The 24,413-nt window shown below is 38.6% G+C and overlaps 1 protein-coding gene and 1 long non-coding RNA gene across 2 annotated transcripts; one reads left to right on the forward strand and one right to left on the reverse strand.

The window, feature by feature from the left end:
- Positions 1-2,424: 2,424 nt before the first annotated feature.
- Positions 2,425-10,880, reverse strand: LOC142372932 (uncharacterized). The gene is made up of 2 exons (XR_012768360.1): positions 10,816-10,880; positions 2,425-2,658 (listed from the first exon to the last, which is right to left on the reverse strand). It is a non-coding gene; the product is annotated as an uncharacterized LOC142372932 (long non-coding RNA).
- Positions 10,881-15,018: 4,138 nt separating this feature from the next.
- Positions 15,019-18,412, forward strand: LOC142372796 (uncharacterized). The gene is made up of 4 exons (XM_075455768.1): positions 15,019-15,475; positions 16,570-16,770; positions 16,899-17,019; positions 18,150-18,412. Exons 1-4 carry the CDS (start codon positions 15,170-15,172, stop codon positions 18,194-18,196), a joined length of 675 nt encoding a protein of 224 aa, XP_075311883.1. The 5' UTR covers positions 15,019-15,169; the 3' UTR covers positions 18,197-18,412.
- Positions 18,413-24,413: the final 6,001 nt, after the last annotated feature.

Below are 24,413 nucleotides of genomic sequence, written 5' to 3' on the forward strand. Positions count from 1 at the left end.
GTGTAGTAATCCCTGGCAATGTGATTTTTCTTTACAAACTGTCCCAAATCATCCTGCCAGAGACCCACACAGCCGCGGCAGACGGCTCGGTCCTCCGCCGCTCTGTGAAGTCATCTCGCTGCTTCCTCCTGCGACTCTTTTCTCTCACGTTCTGCTCTCTCTCCGGTCCTCCCTCCCCCCCCACCCTCCACTCTCAGGCTCCCATGCTCGGTTTAACTTTGGGTATTTCCCTCATTAACTGTTATGTGAGGGACTCCAGAGAGGCCCGAGGAAGTCTGGCTTCTGGAACCCAACGACAGCATGCCCCTCTGAGCCGCTCTCAGGGCAGGTGTGAGAGCGTTTCTGCTTACACAAAACAAGGAAAAGCTTTCTGCCGCTCTCTGTTTTCTTTACGCTGTTGGGACTCCTGCCTCGTTTGTAGCAGGAAGTCGTGTAAACCTTCTTTTAGATCCATAATTTGATAAATGTACACAACGGAGTCATTGGAACAATAGCCATAGAAGGTCTTCATACAGCGCTGACACTTATATAATCCATTAATTGTGTATTATAAAGCAATCACACGATACCGAGCTTCATTATTATGTTTTCACATAATAATCCTGTTTACGCAGCGCAGAGGTGGGCCGCAGCTTTCAGGTTACACATCCAGCTGCTTTCCTGAGCCGTGCTTAATGGGATTAAACAGTTAGGTCAGAGTCACATGTTCCAAAGAGAATCTATTTAAACAAATGAGATAGAGGTATTACAACTCCTTTATTCAATAACTCCCAGAACCACCTTTTAGAGCAATAATCAATTTCCGTCTGACGTTATCTGTCCTTCTGGCCCGCTTTGCTTTACATTGTTGCTTCAGCTCATTGAGGTGTGCAGCGTTGGTTTCTGCACAGCTCTCTGAAGGTCCGGCTGAGATCTGGACTCTGACTGGACCATCAGAACACCTCGATTCTTCTCTTTTTCACACGTTCTGTTGTAGATCTGCTGCTGTGTTTGGGATCATTGGGCCTCATGCAACAACCGTTCGTACGCACAGATTTGTTCTTAAAGCAATACTATGTAACATTTATACCTTAAAATAACAGCTTGAAAAAAATTGTGCGGCTAGAATGAGTTTTAATATTACGATTGGCCTGTCTCCTATGCCCTTCGGGGGTCTGAGTTGGAAAAACTGCGCTATGTAACTTTGCTGGAGCGGCCCGGGAGCTGAGCGGAAGTACTTCGACTTGCTTTCTGGCACACCTACCGCAAAAACAAATAGACCCCTCTCACGCTCCCAGGTACATTTGATTACTCTTACCTTCTCGGTCGACATAGCTTGCACCTTCTGACTCCTCGCCGGTTCGTCAACAAACGTGAAATGTGAAAGTGAAAGGGTGTTGTATTTACGACAGCGTAACCGTACATTACCTCCAAGCCTGTAGGGGGAGCTCCAGAGTGGGCTTTTTGAGAAGTTACGTTGTATCGCTTTAAGTTGTGTGTACGAGTGATTTAAGAGAATTGGCGCATTCACCAATTTTTTCGTGTTTTACGTTTTCTTTCAGGCACTAACAGAATTTACGAGCGATGCGGGCCTGTCGTAGGAGTTTCGTAAAATAGTCCACTGTTATTCCAATCAAGTTTGCTTGACTAATGGATTGTATATTTAATTATTTTGAAGCAAACATAAGTAAATATATACATTATACCCCATAATTATGCTGACATTATTCTGTTGGACTTAAATTATGCACTAATTGAAGGTTAAAGGGATAGTTCGCCTCTTTTGACATGAAGCTGTATGACACCCCATATCAGCAACATCATTTATGAACATCTTCTTACCCCCTGCTGCGTCCTGTGAGCAGAGCTCCAGCCTCGTTTTGGTGTTGATGAAGGCAGTCCGGCTAGTTTGCTAGGGTCCCGAAAATAAAGCGTCTTGCTTCTCAGAACAAGATGCGTTCAACAGAGTAATACATTTGCATCACAAAATCGTTCTCCAGGAAAAAGTCAGACCTCACAATCGATTGGTGATATTTTTGCCCCTCTTCATATCACTGCGTTCAGCCACCTGCTGATAGCTACACCTGTTACGGTGTTTATTGCTCGGTCTGCACGGTTTACACAGCAGGCAGTGATACGAAGGGAGAGAAAATAGGGCCAAGAGTCGATCACCCTTTCTGATGATCCATTAATCGGATACATTGATTAGCAACACGTGGCGGCTACTTATCCTCTCAATTATTTTGGTAGACTTAGCTTTTTCCACATGCTACTTTTGTTGACCTTAAGGACAACTCACATGGCTGTGTAACAACATGGTGGTGGTAGTATCATGATTTGGGCCTTTATTTTCTAAATGTGGACAATCATTGATTCAACAATGAATGGATTGGCAGTGTGTAAATGTACTTACCTCTATGCAACTAAATGAAATCTACTCATAAATCTGAGGCCAGATTTTATCAGAAATGCAAAACATTCTTTACATAACGGACTTTAAAGCACTACATACATTTACAGGGCTGTTCAGGCAATAACAAACTGGAGTCACATAGCAGTAACATACCAGAGTTTGTTGCCTGACCTGTCAGCAGGGCTGTGGCTCTCCCATCCCAGCCTTTTATTGGCTTCAGTGCTGACCGCATCATCCTAACACCTCCCATCACTCTGGATCCCAAACTGAGGGTAAAATGAGAAGAACAAAGAACTGTCAGGGAGTTTTCTCACATTTCACAGGGTTTTTCTACAAATGATTTGGGCTAACTATAAGCTAACTTTTAAAACTGAACACTATATGCATTCTGTAGCTGTCTGGGACTCTCAGCAGTTTTTAAAATTAGACAGAAAGAGAGCCAAAGTCTCAAAAATGGGTTGAACCTGACATGGTGTGCCATACTTTTTATTTGTGTTTTTTATGTTCACTTTGACCCTAAGAAGCAATAATCAGAGGGTCTGCTCTGCCGGAAACATCGCAAAAAATTTTTTTGGCCATTTTAGTGTATGTACCCTTCATTTTTTGATAGAAAATATTGGAAAATTACAATTTTCCACAAATCCTCAGTGGGTTGGGTAAGCTGTCAATAAATGCATTCCAGATGCACAGAACACATGTGGAGATAACATCCGATTAAAATAGATATTTTACACTCTTAAAATACATGTCTACATGATTTTGGCTCAATTTAATGCAAAGAAATCAGGCGTTTTTTTCACTTTTTTCCAATATTTTCATCTTTATTCTTTAATAAAATTGGGAAAATCCAACCAAAATCATTGATTCTGTGATGATTTCACTGCTACATAGGGTACATACACTGAAATGGCCAATTTTTTTTTCGCGATGTTTCCGGCAGAGCAGACCCTCTGATTATTGCTTCTTAGGGTCAAAGTGAACATAAAAAACACAAATAAAAAGTATGGCAGACCATGTCAGGTTCAACCCATTTTACTGAGCTTTTGAGACTTTGGCTCCCTGACTAGTGGTAACATGCGGCTCCAGAGCTGATGGGATGTCTTTGCATGTTAATATTTGGTCATTTGGTTTATCATTCATCATATATCGTTGATATCGTCTCAGCTCCCAATCCCTTTATCCTCCCTGCAAGTTTGCAAGTTCACGTGTGTTAAAACAAGACGATGTTTTAGCTGTTTAACGCTCCACCACGACCAGCAGCCTGGATGGGGCTGACGGACTCCTCTAGATTATTTATAGTTGGTCTGAAGGACAATGAGGGTCGTCTTATGAATGGTTTCTGGAAAAGGATGCGTAGTCACCTGCAGATCAGAGCGTTCTCCCAGATTATTTCTTATAGGGGATGAAACAGTTTTAACTGAAGGAAACAAACTCAAACTGGTATCATGATGCGCAAAAAGTAGGGCTGGGCGAGTTAACTCGTTATTATCGCGTTAACTTGTTAATTATTTAACAAGTTATTGTTTATTATTATTTAACCTGCATTAACGCAGGTTTTATTATTGTAAAAGTCTGTTGAATGCATCACATTCACACAGTTACAGCAAACACCACGAAGCATGGAGTAATAAAATAAAGATAAACTAGCAGGTAACATCACCGCTACAGGTGTGACGCTAACAGAGCTAACTGGCGCTACTTCCTGTTTTACTTGTTTCAACATAAAAGCACGTATTTCAAAATAAATTTAAAAAAAACTCCTGCATTTACAGCCAAGTTGAATTGTCTTCTCAGCGTAGTAGTTCCAGTCTAAAATATCACTTAAAGGCAAAACACACAACTGATAGCAGCAAGTCATTCAAGGAAACAGACAGTGGAGCGAGGCTTCTACATAAAAACTACAGAAAGATGCTGATGTTAAAAGTGTGTTTGCACAACAGATGTTATGGCACTTTCATTCATATGGCAGCACATTTAAAATAAAACTAAATGCTAAAAGCTATACACTACTTTTGGATTCATTTTTGGATTTTGCGTACAAATGCGATTAATCGTGATTAATCAGGGAAATCATGTGATTACTTAGATTAAACATTTTAATCGTTGCCCAGCCCTAGCAAAAAGATACTTCTCGGAGGCTCATTTAGCTTGTTTTTTTTATGCTTTTTTCTTAAATGGCTCGCAAACAGTGGGAACCGTCGTGTTGACAGGTTTGCATGTGAAGGCATGATCCTTCTGGGATGTTTTTGAATTCTCAGGTTGTAATCAGTGTTATCAGTTTGAGCCTGAAGGGAAACGTCAGCCACTGAAGATAACCCGTCAGCTCAGCGGGCTTATTTTCTGATTCCTCAGCTTTTCTAGGATTATCCGCAAAGACACAGTTGCCAAGACGATTGTAAAGAACTTGAATGTGTTGTCTCCACCACAGCCTCTCAGCAAATTCAGATAAAATCCTGCCGTATGTCGAGCATTCGGAGCGCATGTGACTGCTGGAGCTGACTTAATGGGAATCACACTGCCATAAACACTGGATTCTGCTGGCTGGGGTCTCACTTTTTGCATGTTTGATCTGCAGAGGCATGACACGCCAAGCGTGATCACGGCATGTGACCCCACCAGCTGTTCAGCCCGTCTGCTTTTGACCTCCAAACCCTTGGGAGTCAGATCATGCTTGACTTGTTGGGGCATTTATGGGAGGCGGAGACCCTGCGACTGACAGATTTTCACTCCAAGTATTAGAGCAACTTAGTGGAAAACGAGTTTAAAATTCCTGGACTCCAAAAACACCGATATTAAGAAAATATGCGGGAACGGGAGGCTGTTTAAAAGTTAGTTTTAATTAGATTCTGCTTTATAATAAGTTGTTTTAAGCCTCTTTGGCTTTTTGACCATTTTGTTCCCTTCTGACCTGAAATTACGAAAGATTTTTCTGGGATTTGTATCATTTGATTAAAAGTGCCTGTTTAACACTTTAAAAGTGTGAAATCCTTCAATTCTGACCAATTCCTCTGACTCTTCCCTGTGATATATATATCCCCACAACATGATGCTCCCACCACCGTGCTTCACTGTGGGGATGGTGCTAAAATGCAGATTTAACACTATTTTTCTGTTTTTTTTTCTTTCTATTAGTGTCCCTATTTTATTTAAATCCAATTCCATAAAATCTTTTAACATTTACATCTAAATTACAGGTAATGCATGTGTTTTTTTTCTTTTGTTTTAAATTCTTTCGGACAATTAAGTGATTTTTAAGTCAAACGTATCCTTTAATCTCAGGGAGCATGAAGAAGATTTTATTTTGTGGTTGTTTATTAGTTCCTTTATCACATCATAATGGTACATTTTCTTATAGAGTGGGTGTTATTCTCCTACATTTTATTAGTTGTTTTTTTTCTAATGTATTTTTCCGTATTTAATTCAAATTAAAAGCAGGTAAAGTTCTGATTTTTTTTCTTTTATAAATAAAGGTAATTTGACTTGATTGTCACCCTGTTGTCAGCCTGCGAGGCACTAAAACTTTGTGTCTTTCCAGCGCCTGCCAGAGGTCCAGATCATCTGACATGTTCCTGTGGGAAAAGCACAAGTCAGTCATGGCTGGGTCTCATCCAGCTGACTATAACATTTTTAATGTTTTGAGTTATTGCTAATGCTGTCAGCTCTGCTTCCCACTCCTGGTTTAGTGAGTGAAAACATGAGAAAGGCCTCCTCCCTCCATTTCAGACTCTAGCTCCAAGCTACTTGCTTGCTCAGTTTGTTGCTGAATGCTGCAAAAACCCTCAAGCGGCCAAACTCGTGCAAGTAATGAGAGGCAAACATTCCCTTCACAAAAGGTGGTGCAGTTACATTTAAAGTGAATGGAAGAACGTAGAAAGGCGCAAGTGGATGCAAATAGGCTAGAGGTGTAGTTGCTTTTAAACATGCATTTATGTGGATATGATAGCTTCCTATGGTTCGTGAAATTGGAACATCAGTAGGGCTCGTTTTCAGATATTAACACTATATTTAGGGGCAAATGGGACAAGTTTGAGCTTAAAATCGTAGCGAATCATTAAATGTCCTCATGGACAGAGTAGATTTTTTTAGTTTTTGTGTCCACGACTACAACACGCTGAACCAAAGAGACACCGTTCATCCCCATTTCTAAAACTGGCCTGATTCTGCCTCTTTGTTTGATGCTTTTTCCATTCCTGCTCCCCAGAAACACAAACCCCCTTTTTTAAAATTAAGCCATTACATCTGTAAAATGGTCATAAATCCTTATATGTTCACAAATATTAACAAGTGTTTTTGTATTTCTGTATCTGTTTATACTGCCATATCTATACAGATTTGACACTGCTGTTTTTATATATATTTTAGCTTGTATATATATATATATATTTATTGTCTTTTCTTTTACCTCCTACTTTATATATATATACATATATATATATATATATATATATATACATACATATATATATATATATATATATATATATATATATATATATATATATATATATATATATATATATATATATATATATATATATATATATATATATACATATATATATATATGTATATATAATATTTTAGGCAAGGCAAGGCATCTTTATTTATATAGCGCATTTCATACCACAGGCAACTCAAAGTGCTTTACATAAAGACAATACATTTAAAAGAACAGCATAAAAACAAGCAATTTAAAGAGAATAAAAAAATAGAATAAAAATTAAAACACACAGTTAAAGCAATCAAAGAAGAGAGGAAATATATATATATGTAAAACAATCAAGAGGATTTATAGCATTATGCCTTAAAATTATTTAGAGGAACTCAACCATGAGCACACGGAAAGAGAAATGTTTTTAACCTGGATTTAAAAGTGCTTACAGTTGGGGCTGATTTCAGTTCTGCTGGTAGTTTGTTCAACATTTTACTTCATGTTTATTGCTGTTTTGCACCAGGGATAAGAGGGAAACACTATTTCAATTCTGTGTATGTTCTGCACATAAGGCAGCATTGACAACAAAGTTGACTTGATTTGACTTGATATTCTATTTTTCCATTAAGTTGGGCTTAGTCTGACGTTTCTCTTTAAACTGGCAGATCATTGGCAGCATAATGGATGCAGTGAGAGTAAGAGACAACAGTTTGTGAAGTCAGTCCATCGAGCATGTCTGAACATCGCTCGTGTTGGAGCCAAAACTCATTGCTCTGTATAAATAATATATGCACAGCTTCTAAGGTTTTATTATTATTATTATTATTATTATCATTAACTGTGGTAAAAAAAAAAACACGGTCACAGTCAAGGTTTAAACTGAAAGAGTGTGAGAAAGAAATCCTTGGTATTACGTATAATAAAATGTTTAATTGACGATATTGAATATCTGGAACACGCTAACCTGCCGTATTTGCATCGAAAACTGTTGAAATTTGAGAGATCTGGTGGAATATCAGACATTTTAAGTAATAAAACTGAACCAAGAAACATTCAGGATGTTTTCGGTGATTGAGAGGTGGCTTATAGACGAAGGGGAAAAGGTTCCTTACAAGTTTGTAGTGATGCTTTGCATGTAAATCTACGGGGTGAAACTACGGAAGAAACGTCCAAACGTTCACCAGTTTAAGGAAATGTTTAGCAGAATGATGTTTAAGAGCTGCAAGGATAAAAAGGAGTCTTAAAATTCAATTTCTTCCAATTTTTGGTCATTTTAATTTCTATTTTTATTTAATCTATCTTCCTCTCCTCTCTATGAATAATAAGGTAAAAGAGTTGAATATTTAGTTTAATCAGTTACTGTTTTACATGCATAAGCAAGTATTTATTTAGTGTTTTTGTATGTTATATATTAAATAGATTATATGTAATAATTAGGGCCGAGACTCGATTTAAAAAAATTAATCTAATTAATTAGAGGCTTTGTAATTAATTCATCGCATTTTTAATCACATAAATATTTGACCTGAGAACAGTGAGAACCTCTTTTTGTGACCGTCTTTCTGCATGGCAGCTCATATGTTTTGTCAGACGATGCCATCTGTTGTACCTTTTGCAGCCCCTTATTAGTCAAGTGCAATCCAGTGAGCAGGGAGTTGGTTAATTTTTCAGACGTGGACTTTATTTAAGGGAAACACAAGAAACTTGTGCTAAAGAAAAGAAAAAATGGACCAGACTCAGTGAATAATTCCCCATAATATAGACCAGTGAGCCGTGCTGACCAACATGTCAAAGCCAACTCACCCAAAATGGCCGCCTGGTTTCAAAAGGCTCACACGGGCCACACTCTCCACTTAAATATCTTGAACTTCTTCTTTGCTTCTACAAAGAGTCTGTTCACCCTAGGTGCTCCCCTGCTGGGCCCCCAGCTGCTATTGCTTCTTCTAATCTAAATCCACTGACTGGACTTTACTGCTTTATCTGACACTTCCTTCACTATTTTCCTCACACTCTGTCCACTTACCCCCAGCTCCCTCAGCAATGAGACAGCAGACTTTGCAACAAATCCTCTACATCCTACTTCCACTGGACAGATTCTGGCTTTCCATCCTCGCTGCTCTGCTTAGTTATCCTGGCCCTGAAACTAGCCATCTGGTTAGGTGTGGCTGGTGGCTAACGTCCACTCTAGCTGCTATATGTTTAGCATTGAGGTGATACTTGAGGCTTGATGTGCGGATTCCTTGTTGCAAAATTTGCACACAGCCGCGCTCTTATCTACGCTTCCATCCGTCCGTTTTTTTTAAAAACAAAATTTCCCAACCAAAGCGGTCCCATCAGCCTCTTCTTTAATTTGTTTGACTATTGTTCACTGTGGTTTGTTGTTGTCTGAAGTCGTGAACGTTAGTTGGTGCCCCAGAATGAAAAACTCATCCAGATAGAAACGTTCAGCAGTGCACAAATAATTGCGATTAAAGCACTTTTTTTTTGTAATTAATTCATCTTAAGTCCCAACCCTAATAATAACATACACATATGTGTACATATATATGTGTATATATATATATATATATATATATATATATATATATATATATATATTTCTATATGTATATATATACCATATGTATTTAATAACGAGTTAACTCGTTATTATCGCGTTAACTTGTTAATCATTTAACGCCGATAAATATTTTATCGCGTATTAACGCAGGTTTTATTATTGTAAAAGTCTGTTGAATGCATCACATTCACACAGTTACAGCAAACACCACGAAGCATGGAGTAATAAAATAAAGATGAACTAGCAGCTAACATCACCGCTACAGGTGCTCCTCAGTCTCTGTGTGAAGCTCACGGAGCTAACCGGCGCTACTTCCTGTTTTACTTGTTTCAACGTAAAAGCACGTATTTCAAAATAAATCTTAAAAAAACTCCTGCATTTACAGCCAAGTTGAATTGTCTTCTCAGCGTAGTAGTTCCAGTCTAAAATATCACTTAAAGGCAAAACACACAACTGATAGCAGCAAGTCATTCAAGGAAACAGACAGTGGAGCGAGGCTTCTACATAAAAACTACAGAAAGATGCTGATGTTAAAAGTGTGTTTGCACAACAAATGTTATGGCACTTTCATTCATATGGCAGCACATTTAAAATAAAACTAAATGATAAAAGCTATACACTACTTTTGGATTCATTTTTGGATTTTGCGTACAAATGCATTTAATTCATGATTTCCCTGATTAATCGCGATTAATCAGGGAAATCATGTGATTAATTAGATTAAACATTTGAATCGTTGCCCAGCCATAATATATATATTCTATCCATTGAAAAGGGATCGTAATACATCAGCTAATCTCTCAAATATACATTTTTCACTGGAAAAAATCAAAATCTTACCAAGTATATTTGTCTCATTTCTAGTCAAAATATCTCATTACACTTAATATAAGACACAACTGCCTAACAAGTACTATTTCAGCCAGATATAGGGACTTGTTTGAAGACAATACATCTGGAATATCTTGTTAAATGAAAAAGTCTTGAAAACAAATTGTTTTGAGTCACATATCAGATGAAACAAGCTTTTTTTGACATTTGAAGAGGTTTTTAAGCTAATTTCAAGATCACTTTTACCTCAAAAGTCCTAAATATCACATCTTATTTCAAGAAATCTTGACAAGCTGATTTTCACTAGTTCCATTGGCAGATTTTTTTGCTTATTTCAATCAAAAATGTCTCGTATTTGTTGTTTTTCTTACTTATTTTTGGAGGGGCATTTTTTTTCCAGTGTTGTTTTTGCTTTCTGTATTTGAAAGATGTTCAAAAACAAGATTTCCTTCATTCACTTCACCTACGTTTCTGTGCCGCCGGCAGGTTTTTGTTAGTCACTTAAAAAGCAACAAAGACTGAATGAAAATGAACAGAATAAAAGTATGTTGAAGATGTGTTTTATCCTGCAGAATGATAATAAGAAGGACATTGACTCACTGTTTCGGACGGTGTGTCCTCTCCCTCACGCCGTGACCCTGTGACTCTGCTTTCCTGTGACTTCCTCCTGCACCCAGAATGCCAGGAGGAAGCAGTGGGCCGAGGTCTGACGTCTTTCTCCCCTTTTATAAATCCGGCTTTATGAGTTGACTCAGTGTCGTTTGTGCACGAGGCCTGCCCCCAACCCCACAACAATTCAAAGAGCAGTTTGTTGGCCTGTCCCTTATTGACACAAAGCCGTCCTTTCAGCCCGTGGCTGAGTGTAGGAAGTCATGTATTGTACCCCCGGTTCTCTCAATTCAGGCCACTTGCACGAAACTTAATTAGCGTGGTGTTTTTAGACGTAACAAAAGGGCAAATGTTGGAAAATGATGAAGCAGTTGTTTTCCTGAGCTATCTGACATTGAAAAAATCATCTTTCTTCATTTTAGTTTATTGTCAGATGTAGACAATTAAACATTCTTGTAGAGTTTTTTCACCAAATAGTCGATACACTGGAAAAAATCAAAGTCTTACCAAGTATATTTGTCTCATTTCTAGTCAAAATATCTCATTACACTTGATGACACAACTGCCTAACAAGTGCTATTTCAGCCAGATATAGGGACTTGTTTGAAGACAATACATCTGGAATATCTTGTTAAATGAAAAAATCTTGAAAACAAATTGTTTTGAGTCATATTTCACATGAAACAAGCTTTTTTTTTCATTTGAAGAGGTTTTTAAGCTAATTTCAAGATCACTTTAATCTCAAAAGTCCCAAATATCTCATTTTATTTCAAGAAATCTTGACAAGCCGATTTTCACTAGTTCCATTGGCAGATTTTTTTTGCTTATTTCAAGCAAAAACGTCTTTTATTTGTTGTTTTTTTACTTATTTTTCGAGGGGCATTTTTTCCAGTTTACGATCAAATCTTTTTCCATAAGATTTCTTTTTTTGGTTGGCCCAAACTGTTCTTCATTTAAATGATGACAGAACTGAATGTGTTTGGGGACACTGTGACGGCTGGCTTTGGCACCTCGTCTTCAAAGCTTAGTTCAACCGTCAGAAATCTGGGAGTGACCTTTGACCTTTGACCTGAGGTCGGACAAACACATTAACAATGTCGTCAGGACTAGTTTTTTCCAGCTGCGTCTCCTGGCCAAAGTTAAAATGTTTTTAAGTCGTCATGACCTTGAGAAAGCCATCCATGCCCTAATAAGTTCAAGGTCAGACTGTTTTAATGCTCTTTATGTGGGCGTCTCCCAGTCTTCTCTTTTTATTTGTTTTTACTTCTTCTCTTTATTTATTACCTGCTGTAAAGCACTTTGGTACACCGTAAGGATTGTCTGTAAAGGACTGTAGATATAAAGTACATTTATATTTACATTTCCATAACCTACAGACCTGAAGCATCATTATTTCTCCTCTGATGCCAGGTATCCATCTCCCTGATCAATGTAACTACAATATTCCCGCTCTTTACGCTCCATTTAGGTCGGCACTAGCTCTCTGAATAGCTTCTGAGATGAAATGTAGAGTGGATGTTTTGTATTACAGCTGCCTGTCTTCCGCAATAACAACAATTATGAGATCTCAGAGAATGGAAAACGGTACCAGTGGGACAAGTGTTTGATGTGATGCCAGAGACTTAGAGTAATACAGACAAGCATGGAAAAGCTACATGTTTATAGAGCACTGTGCAAAAGTCTTGGTCCACCCCTCATTTCTTTATATTCTGCCTCCAGTGAGTCAGAGTTTCTGCTTTCTGAATCTTGATCATTGACTGCCCTTTTTACTCTTAATCAAACCCAGGCCTTTCAAGGACTTTCAAGCATAAAAAAGGCTCCTAACTCAAGGGATGAACCAGTGTCGTGTCCACACATTATGGACAATTTAGCAAAGAAGCCATTTTAGATAGTATCTTTAGGCACTTTGTCACAGAGACGCATCATTTGTTCCCATTTCTTTAGTTTTATCTATGAAAAACAGCAAAGATAACACAGTCTGACAGACAGAAAACAGGATCTCTGCAGCAACAAGGTGATTCCCAAAGAGCTGTTAGCTGAAAACTAAACTGTGCAGTGTGTCCTTAAAACATCTGAGGAAACTGGACAAAATAAATTGACCTAAACATGAGTAATAAAAAGAAAAGTTCAAGATTAAAACACTGATGTTCAGTTAGTTCAGATTCAAATGATCCCACAGGACAAAAGGGAGGAAAGTTAATGCTTTTATACTGAAAAAAAGGGTAAATTATGACTAAAAGTCGTTGTTTTGCAACAAAATTAAGGAAGTGAGTCAAATCTATTAGACGGAACAGATAAAGTAAAGAAATTTAAAGTCATGAAAACAAAAGATGGAGCAGAAGTCCTGATCCAGATCTCATTTCTTTCCATTTTCCTTCCAAGCAGCCAGACTTTCCTGTAATATTTTACAGTGGTCTCGATCGATAGCTTTTATTTGGACATTTTCTGCCTTTTTCATCCATTTTCAGTTCAGATTAATGTGTTTTTTCTTTGTTAAGCCCCTTAACTCTGACCTGTGAACCATTCAGGCAGGAAAAAGGCTCCTAACTCAAGGGATAAACCAGTGTTGTGTCCAACTTAGCAAATAAGCCATTTTAAACTGGATCTTTAGGCACTTTGTCACAGAGACACATCATTTGTTCCCATTTCTTTAGTTGCATGTGTGAAAAACAGCAAAGATAACACAGTTTGACAGACAGAAAACAGGATTTCTGCAGCAACAAGGTGATTCCCAAAGAGCTGTTAGCTGAAAACTTGGCATATCTCAGCATGGTGTGCAGTGTGTCCTTAAAACATCTGAGGAAACTGGACAAGTGGAGGACAAAAGAAGAAGTGTCAGGCCTAAAGAACTATCTACAGCAGATGAACAGGAGGAAATCTGACCCAAAGCCACCAAATAAAACTGAAAAAACACAAAAGAAAACAGAAAAACACACAAAATAAAACAAAAGAAACACAAAATGAAACAGAAAAACAAGAAAAAAAAACAGAAAAACACAAAAGAAAACAAAAAACAAGAAATAAAACACAAAATAAAACAGAAACACACAAAATAAAACAAAAAAAAACCCACAAAAAACACAAGAAGTGTCAGGCCTAAAGAACTATCTACAGCAGATGAACAGGATCTGAAAGTGATGTCCTTAAGAAAGAGGAAAACATCCAGCAAAGACCTGACACAGGAGACTGAGAGATGCATCTGGACCTTCAGCTGATCCATCTGCTGTTGGCCCAAGCCTCATCAGAAATGGGCTCCATGGAAGGGTGGCTGTCAGGAAGCCGTTCTTAAGGAAGGGAAACAGGGAGAAAAGGCTGAGCTGTGCCAAAGGACAAAAGAAGTGGGCTGAAAATCAGGTCTGATGGAGGGATGAATCCTCCCCAGAGGAGTTTTACCAGACTTGGCAGCCTTTTTTAGATCACCTTGCTAAGTACAATGATCATTAATAACACCCATAATAGGCTACTCACCTCTTCTTTGAGAATTTGTCCACGTACATAGAGTACTAGGGATGCAATACGTTTGTCATTGCTTGAAGTGTACGCCCTGTTCAGTTTGTGCTGTTGTTTTGCTAATTTTATTCTTATTTTTTAAATTATTTTTCTTTAAATTTATTTCTTTATTTTTTATATAGGCATACTTATTTTTTGTTTCTATTATTATTAATTTTTTTCTATTATCCTTACTTCTTTTGTATGTCCTACACGACTTGAAAAAGACCTAATAAAGATACTGTGCAAAAAAAAAAGGTTTGTTGTTAAACACAGAACTTCCTTCAAAGGCCAAAGCCTTGCAGTTCATAAAGCTGCCGCTAGGTGTCACTCTTGCTTTGCTTTCATGTCTGAATCCATCAGCAGCTCATCTGCCTGAGAGCAAAAGTCTCCAAGTTCAGCAACTATGAAGCTGCTGCACTCAGTTTAAATTCTGTACTTTATAGATATTCATCAGAAACAGAGAATTGTGTTGATCTTTCTTACAGGATTAATTCAATAAAGTTCTGTGGACGTGTGAGAGAAGAAAAAGACTGGATACAGGTGCATTAATTGAGTTAAATTAATGTGAATACAATCAAATCCCGATCCTGGTTGTGTTTTTTAATAGAATATCCATAAAGGTCAGCATCTTCTTTCATAAGCCATACGTCAGACTGGGAACACCCCCCTTGTTTGCCTCTGGCTCTCCTCCCTGTCCTCGTCCCCCTCTCTCTTTCACCACTGGGAATTTCAGAACTCCTCAGCAGAAGTCTGAGTCACATCAGGACTCTGCGGGCCTGGCAGATGAGGACTCAGCTCTGGAAGCAGCTGGATATTTAGGCCTACAGAGAGGAGAACCAAGGGCATCTGCGTGATGAGGTCCTGGGACATGAGCCTGAGCCGAGCGCTGCAGCTGTCAGCCTTGCTGCTGGGACTCTGTCAGGCCCACAAAGCTCCTCGAACGGGCGATGGCTTCACATCGCAGAAGCCAGGTAAGGTCCCGGAATCCCATCTGAAGATGCTCGCTCTGGGCCTGGCCCGCCTGCTGCAGGGGGTGGAGGAAAACGTCCTGCAGCTGGAGCAGCAGGGCGAGCTGGTGGCAGCAGAGCTGGATGGAGCCACAAAGAACCTGGAGAGGCTTCGCAAGCAGAGTGTGCAGACCGGGCGGACTCACAGACAGGTGAGCAGGAGTCTGTAGGGTTACCGCTGCCATTTACATGCTTTATGGATCAATTACCTGTTTATTGTGAGAATGCTTTGAGGCCAGTTTTCGGCACCTAACTACTCCTGCATACATTCGGCTATTTCTACAATTTTCGTATCAAAACGTTCAGCTCTTTCAGCAGATTCCTGCTATGATTTTTAGTGTTTTTAACTTTTACACTTTTTAAGATATTCAACTTTTATTCAAATTTTTCCCGTCATTCAAATGAATGGAAACTGCTTTCAGCTCTTCCAAATCATCTTCCTCTTTCCAACCTAACTACTTCTGCATGCGTTCAGCTAGAAACACCATTCAAACTTTAAATGGGCCACAAAACATTCAGCTATTACTAATTGTTTCAGCTTTTTCAAAACTTCAGCCAATTTTGAAATATGACAGTTTCAAAAACATGAACATTTTGCTCCTTCTTGATTCTTATGAATGAGCACACAGTTGAGTGTGTGCTGATAAGTTTAAAAATTTTCTGTTATTTTCAAACAAATTCATAACAAATTCATAACTTTCATACAGTTTAACTTAGAGAAACAAATTATACCTTAAAATGTAGGTAAATTCCTCCTCTTTCAGTAAATGTAACTACTAAAGAGCTCACATTTACAGAATTTCAGCTATGAGCCTTGAACCAAGATCAACATCTCAAATTCTCTGACTAACTCCAACGTTAAGTTTGGTAGTACACAAAAATCCCAAAATCCCTTCAACCAATACCGTAGCAACCGTTTTTACTGCTAAAATTGAACTATTTTCAGCTTTTTTAGCATGGTCAGCTATCCCCATTCAGCCCATAAGCGTTCTCACTGCTGTTTCGCAGGAACAGATCTTTCTAGTTTAGGTTAAAATGACATGGGAGCTGGTTGGAAGATACTCGGGTGAACTCATTTTGGTGTTATCTCACATCTACCATGACCAGCGAGGCAGCATTTTCTTTTTATCCATTGAAATGTATATTTCCCCCTCTTAACTCATGTAATTTTTACTCACATTTACTTCTAACACCTGTGTGGATGCGTTGGCCTCTGATTGGTTCAGTGTAATGATCTGTTCTGCAGGTGAGGAAGGACCTGCAGATGCAGAGCGCCCGACGGGACCGGCTGTGGAGGGCTGTCAGAGATCTGCAGAAGGAGCTGGAAGACCTGGAGACTGAACAGGGAGCCGTGCAGCACCAGATGAACCGCATCATCCAGAGCGTGAAGAGCCTGACCGAGTCGAGGGCAGGGAGTCGGACTCAGCCTGACACCAGCTCCATGAAGGTGAGCAAGAAGAAAGAACTTCAGCAACACCGATATATACAGACATTACGACCCTGAATCATGAGCCAAATCCAACAAAAGATCTTCTCTGTAACCCATACATGTGCCACTTCACTTCACTGTTCAAGGTTCTCGTGGACAAACAGGCCAGACAGCTTGCCAGCCTCAGCACCGAGGTTTCAGCGCGGGAGAGAATCATCAACCGACGCCTGCGGCTGATCGAGCAGCTGGAGAAACGGCTATCTTCAGGTGTCACGCTCACACATTACTCTGAAAGCATTACTCCTTTCCAACATAACATTTTACAGTTTGTGCACTTGTTTGCCTGAGTTGCACTTAAAGGGATAGTTCGCCTCTTTTGACATGAAGCTGTATGACATCCCATATCAGCAACATCATTTATGAACATCTTCTTACCCCCTGCTGCGTCCTGTGAGCCGAGTTCCAGCCTCGTTTTGGTGTTGATGAAAGTAGTTCCGGCTAGTTGGCTGGGGCTTAAAAAATAAAGCGTTTTGCTTCTCAAAACAATATGCGTTCAAAAGAGTAATACATTTGCATCACAAAATCGTTCTCCAGGAAAAAGTCAGACCTCACAATCGCTTGGCCCTATTTTCTCTCCCTTCGTATCACTGCCTGCTGCCGCCTGCTGACAGCCGCGCCTGTTACAGAGTTTGCTGCTCGGTCTGCACAGCAGGCAGTGATATGAATTTAATTTATTATTTAATCATTTTTTATAATTGAATAAATAATATTAAATTATTATTTAATAATACGAATATTATTATTAAAATAAGAATACATTTTAATATATTAAAATAATATAATATTTGATCAAATATTATAAAAATATTATATTTTTTATAATATGGCTTTTTTATAATCGCTAGCCGGACTAGCCGGAGATAAAATAGCGCCAAGCGATTGTGAGGTCTGACTTTTTCCTGGAGAACGATTTTGTGATGCAAATGTATTACTCTTTTGAACGCATGTTGTTTTGAGAAGCAAGGCGCTTTATCTTTTAAACCCCAGCAAACTAGCCGGTCTACCTTCGTCAACGCCAAAACGAGGCTGGAACTCTGCTCACAGGACGCAGCAGGGGGTAAGAAGATGTTCATAAATGATGTTGCTGATATGGGATGTCATACAGCTTCATGTCAAAAGAGGCGAACTATCCCTTTAAATACCAGCAGCTATAAGCTGCATTTTAGCTGTTTTCTGAATAAATACCAACATGCTTGTGTCAGTTTAAACTTGCTAACATGACTCTTAGCTTTTAGCTTTGTAGCTTTAGCCTTTTTTCAGTACAAGTCTCCATTTTGGCTTTGAATCCTAAAAGCTCCGAGGCTTATTTCTAACCTGTCTTCAAATGTTTGTTTCAGGTGCCCGAGGGCCTCCCAGCAGGGCTGAGGTCAGATCTCCACCCTGACTGCGTCTCTGGAGCACAGCTGCATCAACACAGCGACTGTGACCGCTCACCAGCTGAAGTTAGAATGACTCTCTGAAGTTTACCAAGTTAAAGTATGTGTCGAAATCACAGACATTCATTACAGAGTCTCTCTGACGATACTTACTTTTCAGTTTGGGATTCTACGTTTGAAAAACTGATAATATTAAATGTGAATTAAAGAGAATACATGAAAAACTGTCATGAAGTCCTTTTATGAAGTGGTCCAGGCTTTATTTATTGGTTTAACACATTCCAAAATGTGTCTCCATCCTGAGCAGTAATACAGCGATGCAGGACTATTAGTTTCCATAATGGATTATATTTTGTATAATAGGGTGCACATTTTTCTGAGGAAAGAGTTCTTTAATTTTCAGGATATACAAACCCTAAAAAATTGGGAAGCTGTGAAAAAATGTGAACAAAAAACGGAATAACAAATGTTACAAACCAACAACTTATGAACCACAGATAAACTGTTGAAAGTGAGATATTTACTATTAGCTCGTTAGCATGTTAGCATCTATTAGCATGTTGGATTTGATGGAAGCGACTTATCATCTCAAAAAAGTTGGGACACTGTGAAAAAATGTAAACAAAAACGGAGTAACAAATGTCACGAACCAACAACTTATGAACCACAGATAAACTGTTGAAAGTAAAACATCTACTATTAGCTCGTTAGCATGTTAGCATCGATTAGCATGTTTGATTTGATGGCAGCAACATATCTCAAAAAAGTTGGGACACTGTGAAAAAATGTCAACAAAAAACGGAATAACAAATGTCACACACCAACAACTTATGAACCACAGATAAACTGTTGAAAGTGAGATATTTACTATTAGCTTGTTAGCATGTTAGCATCGATTAGCATGTTTGATCTGATGGCAGCGACATATCTCAAAAAGGTTGGGACACTGTGAAAAAATGTCAAGAAAAACGGAGTAACAAATGTCACGAACCAACAACTTATGAACCACAGATAAACTGTTGAAAGTAAAACATATACTATTAGCTCGTTAGCATGTTAGCATCGATTAGCATGTTTGATCTGATGGCAGCGACATATCTCAAAAAAGTTGGGACACTGTGAAAAAATGTCAACAAAAACGGAATAACAAATGTCACACACCAACAACTTATGAACCACAGATAAACTGTTGAAAGTGAGATATTTACTATTAGCTCGTTAGCATGTTAGCATCTATTAGCATGTTGGATTTGATGGCAGTGACATATCTAAAAAAAGTTGGGACACTGGGTCATAATAGTGAGGACAAGAAAAGACGGGAAAAGTAATTAGTAGAAAGATTGCTTGCAAACAATTAGGTTAATTGACAACAGGTCAGTAACAAGTAAAAAAAGAGTACCTTAAAGGAAGAGTCTCTCAGAAATAAAGATGGGAAGATTTTTCATGGAACAACGTCAATGTAAAATTGTTAAATGTTTGATTAATCCATCATCTACAGAACATAATATAATGTAAAGATTGGGAGAGCCTCGAGACTTCTCTGTGCCTGGGATCTTAAGGCACCTCTGCACTAAAAACAAACATGATTTTGTCATGTAAATCGCTGCATGGGCTCAGAAATCATCGTCTGTGAACACAGTTCATCATTCCATCAACAAATGCAGGTTAAAGCTCATCATGCAAAGAAAAAGCCAACAGTTATCTGAACAGGTGACAACCTGGAAACTTGTTTTGTGGCCAAATGAACACGGACGCTGCTTAATCTGGACTAAAGAGGGGAGGAACCATCCGGTTTGTCATCAATGCTCAGTTTAAAAGTCAGCATCTCTGATGGCATCCGGGTGGTTTAGAGCCCATGAAACCGGCAGCTTCCACATCTGGAAAGGCAACGTCAATACATGAGGAGTATGTGCGGGTTTTAGAGCAACATATGCTCCCAGGCCAGATGTCTTTTTCAGGGAAGGCATTGCATATTTCAGCAAAACATTGCTAAACCACATACTTCATCTACTCCAACAGCACGGTTTTGTAGCAGAAGACTCTGACTCGTAGTCCAGACCAACTGAGGACATTCGGTGTATTATGAAACATCATTTATCACAAAATACCTAGTTATTTATAAACCTAGTTGCCTAGTTACCTAAATTCCTAATACCCAGTAGTATGATGACACTTTTATCTTATTCGATTTTGTTGTATTTTATTGCTTTCACTGTTCTTTTATTGTTTTTATTTGTTTTTACTTAATCTTCTCTTTTTCTATTACCTGCTGTAAAGCACTTTGGTACACCGTAATCATTGTTTGTAAAGGGCTGTATAAATAAAATACATTTACATTTACATAAGAGTGGGATAACAGTTCCCAGTTGTTTACGGACTGTTGCTAAAAGAAGAGGAGGTGCTGCACATGAGATGTGTTGCTGCCATCAGGATGAGCAAATACTTCTGTTTTCCACTGTGATTGAAATATTGGTTTATTAGATTTCCAAATCTTGTGTTTTTGTGAGCATTTTGCAACAACATCCCAACGTTTTTTTGAATTAGGAGTATTTTTCTGATGCAACTTTTGTTTTATCTAAATGGGTTTTTGTAAACTGGAGTATTTTTTTTGGATACTTTTCCTTCAGAACTGAATCTGAACAGTTCTACAAACAACAACTGCGTGTCTGGCAGTGAGAAACTGCGTTATGAAAGTGTTGTGTCCTTGGTGATGTATGCTGCTGTCACCGAGGGCTTGGCCAACGCTTAGTTTTCATGTTGTGGCTCCGACTTCCACAATATTGTGGTTGACGTTGGTGGTGAAACACATTGATAAGATAGTTTGCACATACACACCCAAATAAGCTCAGAGCTTTATCGCCTTAAAAAGAATAGTTTTATCAATATATCATGATCAAAATCTACTAAATCTACCAAATACTGAGATGTTAAATAAGGTGCACGGGATTATACACGTATATAATAATTATATAACTTATATTTTAGCATTTCTGTGTTTTGTCGTCACAAAATTCTGCCCTTTATTGCGCTTAGGTTATGTCACTTTAATCCTGATTCTCTGGAACTTTATTTCCACAAACTAAGGATAAAAGTTAAGAATTAGAACTTTGACTTTGACCACGTTCGGCCTCACTGGAGGAAATATGATGCACTCCTCTGAAAACGTGAAAGTGTGTGAGTATAATCAGGAGAATGCATTCTTCAGGCAGTAATGCTTCATCCGTGGTTTGTGTAAGCAGCATTTCACACTCTCAGAAACAGGGGTACAGTACGAGTCCTTTTTTGTCCCCTGAGGTACAATCTATACTAATGTACCCCTAGGGTTAATTATTGGACCTAAAGGTACATATATGTACTCAAGTGGTAAAATGTACATATATGTACCTTTTTGAGGGTCCAAAAGGCACATGTATGCACTCAAGTGGTAAAATGTACATATATGTACCTTTTTGAGGGTCCAAAAGGTACTCAATATATGTACTCAAGTGGTAAAATGTACATATATGTACCTTTTGGAGGGTCCAAAAGGCACATGTATGCACTCAAGTGGTAAAATGTACATATATGTACCTTTTGGAGGGTCCAAAAGGCACATGTATGTACTCAAGTGGTAAAATGTACATGTATGTACCTTTTTTTCTACACGCTGGGGTACAATAGACAGTCTCTGTAAGGTACAAAACTATACCTTCTGAGGGTACTGCCCCAGTGACAAGCCATCGTACCCCTAAAGGTAAAATTCTGTACTGTATTTTCTGAGAGTGCACTGTTGGAAGAATTTTTAACTGGAAACGTTGAACTGCAGCAAATTCCTGTTTTTCGCCGTGGATTAATCTGCTTATCATTATCGCAGCTAAATGACTGGCTGTTCGGTTTGTATTAAACCCAGAACCGGCAGCTCTGCACCCTCATAGCTGTCGAAGAGCCAAATGTGACAAAGGTTGTGTGTTCGGTCTTGGACTGAGCTAAAATCTCATGGCCTCTATTCTACATATTGACAGTGGAGCAGCGGGAAATCTCTCCCCTCTGGTGTTCCCAAACAAACCATCGACGAGCTGGGCTTTGGGCCACGCTGATGACGAAGGAGAGACGGACAGAAAGCTGGCAAGACAAATACAGATAATGAGAAATAGAGGATTTTTCTTGGCAAACGGTAACAAAAGAGAAAATTAGGACGGAGTGAGAACAAAGGAAACAACACTGACATGGTAAACAGCAGCTGTGCAGAGTGTTGCACGTTTCCTTGCACGCCAGTGCTACTTTATGTGGGAAGAAGGAATCCATCTGGAGGTGAAATGTTTGGCAGGCGTGCCAATGCTGCAACAGCACCCCCTGGAGGTCAGAAGGTGTATTACAGAAAGGGACGCACATAAGATTCTTGGTCTTGTTCTCAGGAGAGAAACTAGGGTTGGCCTCACATTTTAAATGCATTTTTTCCTTAAAAACCCACCTCATGGGAGGAACAAATAGAGGGATCCGTGGATAATGTGACATGTGCTTTATTTCCAATTGAAAATGAAGAGAAGCAGCACAACATTTATTTATTACATTTATTATTATCATTATTAGTTAGTAAATCAAATCAAATCAAATTTACTTGTGTAGCACATTTCATGTACATAACAATTCAAAGTGCTTTATATAAAATAAAAGCATGGCAGCAGGGAGTGGAAGAAGCATTAAAAATACATAAAAGAATATAAAGAGAAACAAATAAAATCATTTAAATGAATTTAAAAACGAGCAACAGTCCAGATAAATTAAAAGATATCGTGCAGATTTCATGCATAGGCCCTATCTATCCATGAATCTCAAGTACGCAAACGAGCGTTGCGCACCACTTATGTGCACCTCTGATTATAAAAGACTTTCAGACTCATCTTATTTGTCTAATTAGTTTCATGATGAACCAGGCCCCTCCTCTTCTTCTCTCTCTTCTATGACCCCAAAAAAAATCGTTCACAGCCAAATATGTGGCAGAAGTTCCATAAATGTACGTGGAGGAGAGAGGATTGAGGAGCTTTAATCGAAGACACACACACCGGCGTCCTTTGTTTGTTATCTGTGACGTCTGTAGTGGGTGTGGCATGTTAATCACACATTATAAAGTAAATATAGACAGATTTGATTCCCATCTGACAGAAATCCTGCTGTCCGTTTGATTGTTCTTGGCGGACAGTTTGATCGGTGCTTGAAGGTGAAGCCGTTTTTTCTCACCTGTGGGAAACAAGTTCCCCGAAGGAACGTCCTGTATTACAACCCCAATTCCAAAAGGGTTGATAATAGATGCAGTATGTGATTTAGCATAGACCTGAACTTACCTTTTAGTATTGAGGATGCCCGTCCAGATATACATGTTAAAGGGATAGTTCGCCTCTTTTGACATGAAGCTGTATAACAACGCATATTCTCAAAACAATATGCGTTCAAAAGAGTAATACATTTGCATCAGAAAATCATTCTCCAGGAAAAAGTCAGACCTCACAATCTCTTGGCCCTAGGGGGTAAGAAAATGTTCATAAATAATATTGCTAGTATGGGATGTCATACAGCTTCATGTCAAAAGAGGCGAACTATCCCTTTAATCGTTCCCAATGGCACTAATGTACCCATACCACACCATAATGTGCCCATCTGTACCTCTGAGAGACTCTGCCTTCCTGTGGTGCTCTCTTAATGCCCACTCCTGTTACTGACCTGCTGCAAATTAACCTAATTAGTTGGAACATGTTCCTCCAATTCTTTCTTTTTAGTATAACTAAACATTTTACTTATTTATTGCCTAACTATTCCGTCATAGTGTCTCACTGTCGTCCACAGTGAGATTTCGTCTTCATAAAAATAGAAACAAATAGTAGTTTTAAGCTTTTTCGTGCACTGGAAAAAATCTAAATCTTACCAAGTATATTTTTCTCATTGAGTATCTCATTACACTCAATATAAGACACAACTGCCTAACAAGCACCATTTCAGCCAGATATAGAGACTTGTTTTAATACAATACATCTGGAATATCTTGTTAAGTCTTGAAAACAAAATGTTTTGAGTCATATTTCACATGAAACAAGCTTTTTTTTTTTCATTTGAAGAGGTTTTTAAGCTAATTTCAAGATCACTTTTAACTCAAAAGTCCTAAATATCACATCTTATTTCAAGAAATCTTGACAAGCCGATTTTCACTAGTCCCATTGGCAGATTTTTTTGCTTATTTCAAGCAAAAACGTC

The sequence above is a fragment of the Odontesthes bonariensis genome, chromosome 22 (genome assembly GCF_027942865.1).
Source record: "Odontesthes bonariensis isolate fOdoBon6 chromosome 22, fOdoBon6.hap1, whole genome shotgun sequence".
In the NCBI taxonomy this organism is placed as follows: Eukaryota; Metazoa; Chordata; class Actinopteri; order Atheriniformes; family Atherinopsidae; genus Odontesthes; species Odontesthes bonariensis.